Genomic DNA, 6,280 nt, shown 5'->3' with positions numbered 1-6,280 from the left:
GTGATACCATGAAGTCCAGCATTAACATTGTTACTATAACAACATCTATAAACTGCTTAACAAATAGTGATATTGCTATAAATGTTCCGGTCCGCTGAACAAGATGGCCTGCTGAAAAGATGGCCTCGTTAATAACATTGTACCTGAAACGTTGTGTTAATTCCTGTATAAACATATACTTGTACATACTAAGTAAAAATACACAATCACATGATCAAATTTAAACAAGAGATATTTAATATTGCTTATATCTTTCCAGTGTTCCTTGTATGACATTAAAATGAAAGACATGTTTGTTTAATAGCATGATTGTTTAGTATGTCTCCGAGTAAAATCACACAAACCCATGTTAAAGTTTTCTTGTTTACAAACGGTCACTTCCAGTTGGCACATCCAGAATGAATTATGTGTTTCTAAGAATTTAAGAAATAAAGTCCTAATATTAAATAAATTATGGGAACATGTCTATGATATCAACAATATCAAACATAAATTTTTAAAATCTTCAAATTTATTGGTTCAACTTAATATGTATATTTTATGTATTACAAGTTAACACTTTTGTGGCAGATGTGAATAATGGCTAAATACGATTCTGTTTATTATGTCACGCACTGAGACATTAAAGACATTATTCATTTCTGCAAACACAATAAATAGCTGTCCATTATTTTGATACATTGGATACTTTTTAGCAAATATTGGATAGTTTCTTCATCTGTCAGTACCATAAACACATTACTGTACAAATGTAACGAAAGATGACTTCTCAAACATGTTTTTTAATATAAAGCACCCAAACAATGATTCCCTTAATTATCAGTTATCTATATAATTATGTTAAAATTGTAGTACTTGTAATTGTGATGGATTTTTTCAAAGGCCTTCGACAAAGTCGACCATCACAAATTGATCCATAAGCTAAACACAATGGGTGTTAACAAACAGGTATCCACCTGGGTCAGGTCATTTCTTCGCCACCGCAGCCAAAGGGTTGCAGTGGAAGGTCAAATCTCCGACCAGCTACCAGTGTTATCCGGTGTCCCTCAGGGTTCAGTCCTAGGACCCTGTCTGTTCCTGGCATATATCAATGATTTGCCAGAAACTGTCAAAAGTAAAACCAGGTTATTTGCGGATGACACTATAGTCTACTTGACAATTAAAGACCAGACTGACGCTGACAGACTACAGGACGACCTACATAAACTTGAAGTTTGGGAATGGGACTGGGCTATGGAGTTCAACCCAGACAAGTGTGAGGTGCTGAGGATCACCCGTAAAAAGAACCCCACCATCTTTCCATACACCCTTCATAATAAAAACTCTCAAATCAGCAGAATCTGCAAAATTACCTTGGAGTAACTATCTCTAAAGATCTAAACTGGACACAGCATATAAATAACATCACCTCCAAGGCCAAAAATTCTCTAAGATTCATCCAGAGAAACGTCAAAAACCCAAAAACAGGCAACTCAAAACATCAGCCTATGTTACTTATGTCCGACCACAACTAGAATTATTGTTCCACCATATGGCACCCCTGGCAGAAACATCTAAGTCATAAGATTGAAAGTGTCCAACGAGCTGCGGCCAGATATGTCTGTAATAATTATAATTTCGACAGTAGTGTAACACAAATGCTAAATGAACTTGGGTGGCCTTCCCTAGAAAGCCGCAGACTCCAATCCTCTCTTGTAGTGTTCTATAAAATCCAATACAAACTTGTATATGTTGACCATAACCATCTGACCCCAACTAGAAATCTGAACTTCCTGATCCCAGTCCCGTACCCAATATCATCTAAAATCCTACTTCCCTAGAACTCTCAGGTATTGGAATAGCCTTCCATATCAGGTCAAATCCAGTCCCAGCCTAGATGCCTTCAAGGATAGGCTGGCGACAGTCACCTTCTAGTCCCCTCCCCAGTATGTTTTTAATCTTGCACTATTCTTTTTATCCTGCACTTTTTTTTATCTGTGATCTTTATCTTTTAGTATGCACTAATTCTTTTAACACAGTTTTCCTGACAAGCGCCTCCCAGTCATAGTCAGAATTGATTGTTCGGGAGTAACATGTAGATGTAGATGTACTGCATACTGACGTATACCACGGATCTTGATATAAGTCGTACGTCATAGGTGATATGAGTTTTTATTTATAACATTTTTATGTCATCTTTTTTATTTCGAAAATTAAAATGAGTTTATCAAGTCAAGTGTATCAAGGCTGATTTTGTATAAGTTCCCTTCCTATTGCGACGGAGTATTTTTTCTTTTTACAAAGCGCAAACAGGGCTCTTAGCACCAGTTTTGGGGTCTTACAGGTATTATAATATGACGTATCTTGTAATCCGATAGACGTTTCACCTAATGCGTGGTTTGTTAAGATTCATAATGTATAGGCCTATATCCTTTCAATGGCCATGCGTTTGTTAAAACGTTTTTCATTCCGCGGAATTTATAGAGCGCCTTATATCCTGTTTTCTGAATGGTGTTAGGTGAATTTTCCTGTAGCGTAAAATGGAAGAGAGCACAGACACATTTTCACTATTATTGTCAGGCAATTTTATACCACCATTAGAACAATTGCATAATCGTAACTTTCCCTTCCAATCCCGTTGCTTTTATGCAATCGCATTTTCATTTTGTTGACAGACCACATATTTGGAGGTGGGGGTCAATTACGAAAATGCCTTTGAGAAATGGTTGGCCACGAAAGGATAAAAGGACCCCTTAATTAATTTTTTACATGTATAATTCTTTATGACAAAATGTGTCTAATTAAGGATGAACTGGAGGAAAAAATATTTTAGGAAGATTTCTCTTTTTTTTTTAAATATTACATAACCTGTTGACTCTTAGTGATTTATTACTTAACGAGAGTGAAAAGTGAAACACCTCTACACAATATTAATATTATGGGATATATTTAATACCATTTTTGTTCAATATCAAACTATATCTGGTATACTTACATGATTTGTTTATCTGGTCTTAAAAAAAGATTACATTTCACCTTAAAAATAAATGTAAATAAATGATGCGCTAAAACAGAGATATGTGTACATTATATACCTAAACTGTCAAATGTCCGATAACTATTATCCTCTATGTTATTTTAACAGTTGTTATAATTATGTTTTTTATCACTACCACATTGAAGGTAATTATAAGTTCTAAATTATAACCTTTTTTTGTTTTCCCCCCTAAAATTGTGATAATTATCCAATTCCTTGCTTATAGCTATCATTATATCTTTTTATATTGATCAACCTCGTCTTTTTTGTAATTGTCATATTGGGGTGTTCCGACCATTTTATTATCACTCGTATTTATATCACATGTATCAACGCCAATTAAATTATTATCTTTGTAAGTATAAATTGTCTTTTTTTATTTAAACAAGGTTTAATCAAAACGAAATTTGAACAGGAAGTTTATAAAAAGAACGTTTTTAGTTTTGGCTTTGGTATAATAAAAAGCCAGGGATTTGTAACTCGTACAGAGGAAAAACGTAAGTATTCTTTCTTGTATAAAATACTTTTGTTATAATTGACAGAATAATAAATGGTAAGATTTAACAATGATTAGCAAGAAAAATGGAACGATGCTGTAAGATTGTAAGATATATGTGTTTCAAATGAAACTATCGCGTTTCGGTAAGAAAACTCTAATTTCTAACACTAACATCTATGCAGTCGGCATATTTTGAACTCGAAAAAGCAAAAATACAACAGATGAAATGCGAATACACGACATATTTTATATGTCGTATTTTCGTTCTCCTTCTGCTCATATTTTCGCGTCTTTGCCTCCAAAATGCTTTAAAGCAAAAACACGAACTTCGTGTTTTCGCATTTTAGCAATTAGAGACGAATAAGCGAAAATACGACATGGCGTAAATCAGCCACCATGGGTTTTTAATATTTTCATATGTGCAAGAGTTAACTTACAGGATCGTGAACGTCATTGGTGGTCTCGTTAATTTGGAACACATTTATAATTCAGTAAGTTCTTGTGTAAAATAAACTCAGTAAGTTCTTATGTAAAATAAAATGTTCAGTGTAAAATGTTTTGTGGAAGGAATCAAAGGTGCTAGTTGCATTGATTTGACCTAAAATGTGTTTAACCTTGTTATTTATGCACTAAAACATCAATATATTAAAAAAATATTTTAATTTAATGAGATTATATGGACTATAATAATATAACGGAAAAAAAAATTCAAAGTCTATAATAATATAAAAGTAAAAAAAAAATATATTTATTTGTTTTGGTCGTCAGACCAAACAAATAATGGTAGCGAAATTTCAAACCCTGATGTTCTTATTTGCAAATACCGAAAGTAGTCCAAACTTCTCGAAGCGGTTACTTCCCTTAATATGTAAATTAACGCCGAAAAATTAAGGGGAGATCACTGCGTAAAGATTGTTAACTGACAGGCGCATAAATTTTCGTAACGAAAAAAATAGTTCCCGATTGATCGAAGATATCTAATATTGTGTTATTCTTAAAGATATAAATGCTAATATTCAGCTCCATGATTATTTACTTCAGTGTTAAACAACGGGTTTACCGTGAACAAAATATATCGAAATTAACTAGGGTTACAAACTCTAATTTAGTATAATATTGTATTCTTCAGACTGGTATCTTATCACTCCCCGTGGTCGAGGGGTTTACACGCTCGCTTTGGAAGCCAGAGGTCTGAAGTTCAAATCCCAATAGGCAACTAATATTGTTTTTTTAAGCCAAATAAACGTTGAATTGAATATCAGTGGTTTAGCCAATTTACTACAGTTATAAAACGGCATTGGTGACACTATACAAGCAAATTTGTTTATAATCTTACAACCTTCACCTTTCTGACAGTCTCAGACCCGCCTTCTGTGCTTTGATTTTTTTAAATATTGTTTTAGTGCATAAATAACAAGGTTAAACACATATTAGGTCAAATCAATGCCACTATCACCTTTGGGAGGAATATGGTTAATAAGGATTTAAATCTATTAGCTATTTAACTTGTAGGTTAAAGAACTAAATGGTGCATCCTTTACGTATTATTTTATAATGGCAAGAACTATCATTTTACATTTTGATATAAAACTATCCTTAAATAACAACAAACAAAAACAAACAACGATAACGTAATAAACGAGTATGCGTTTTTGTTTTGATAAATAAAGTCGATTTTCGTAAGGTAGCAGATGTTAAAAACAAAATATTTTCCTTGAACTATTTTGAATTAGGCTTAAAAATATATATAAGCCGTTTGGGCTTTATTATTTATTTCAATTTGGTGTGTTTCCTTGGCTTGTTGATCGGTTTTTGCCATATATTGCTAACCTTCGGCGTTACCACTGCACACTTCCTGTGCTGTTTCACTTCCTGCGTTACGTATACGTAGGTAAAAGTAAGGAATAAATGATTGTTATAAGTTAAGAAAAAAATACTCATACATGATTAGTCACTGAGTCATGAAGTCATTGAAAGTTATCTACATTAATACATGTACATCGGCATGTTCATAACGCAGATGTTTTTGCCATTGTCTGCAAACGTGTGCTTTTGTTTACAGGAAACGAAGTTTATGAAATTTAACGTCAACTTCTAAAGGCGACGCATTCTGGTCTAATATCTCGAAATATAAAAAAAGAAGCAATGAAACGAAATAAATAAAGCGGAAAAAAACTCTTCTATATCAAGGTTATTGATGTATTACACAACCCTGTTGTTGAGTCCTTACATTGGAAAGTTATTCACAGTTCCCTTTGTAAAGAGTATGAATCTTTTAAAGCCGGAAATCTTCATCAGATGTCTAGCAATTTGCATTTCCTCGCCAAGGAAGAGAGAGTACCAGATCCAACTAGACTCGTGGCAAAACAATGGCTTGGTCTTATACTAGACGACATAGAGAAGAAATATAGTAAGGACACAGGGCTTTCGAAACTGTCTCGCTGTGAATATATAGTTCTTCAAAATATTCGCCCATTGCTTGAACTCGATAGTGTAGCATACTCGGATACCATTAAAGCTTTACACTGGAAAGTTGTCGAAAAACAAATAGACTGGTATTTAGAGAAACTAGAGGCCGATCACGATTTTGAAATACAAAATATCCGATGGTTGATGCGATTTCAAATTAATAGCAATACTCCTGAATTTATAAGAAACAAAGCTCTGAAGCTTTCGTAAACTAAACGAAAAATATGTGATTGAAAGGTTGTCCAAGAAATATGATATGATGCAAAGCGATGTGCATGATTTAAACTGAAAAGGGA

The 6,280-nt window shown here is 33.5% G+C and overlaps 1 protein-coding gene across 1 annotated transcript; it reads left to right on the top strand.

Moving 5' to 3' along the window:
* Positions 1-930: 930 nt before the first annotated feature.
* On the top strand, positions 931-6,070 carry LOC132741131 (uncharacterized; the record flags this gene model as incomplete). The annotated part of the gene is made up of 3 exons (XM_060729224.1): positions 931-1,276; positions 4,645-4,704; positions 5,797-6,070. Coding segments are annotated over exons 1-3 (680 nt in total), but the record flags the coding sequence as incomplete, so codon positions are not given.
* Between the last annotated feature and the right edge of the window lie 210 nt (positions 6,071-6,280).

Source organism: Ruditapes philippinarum, unplaced genomic scaffold, assembly GCF_026571515.1.
Source record: "Ruditapes philippinarum isolate M1 unplaced genomic scaffold, ASM2657151v2 ctg7931_1_1_1_1, whole genome shotgun sequence".
In the NCBI taxonomy this organism is placed as follows: domain Eukaryota; kingdom Metazoa; phylum Mollusca; class Bivalvia; order Venerida; family Veneridae; genus Ruditapes; species Ruditapes philippinarum.
This window is presented reverse-complemented; position numbering and strand designations above follow the sequence as displayed.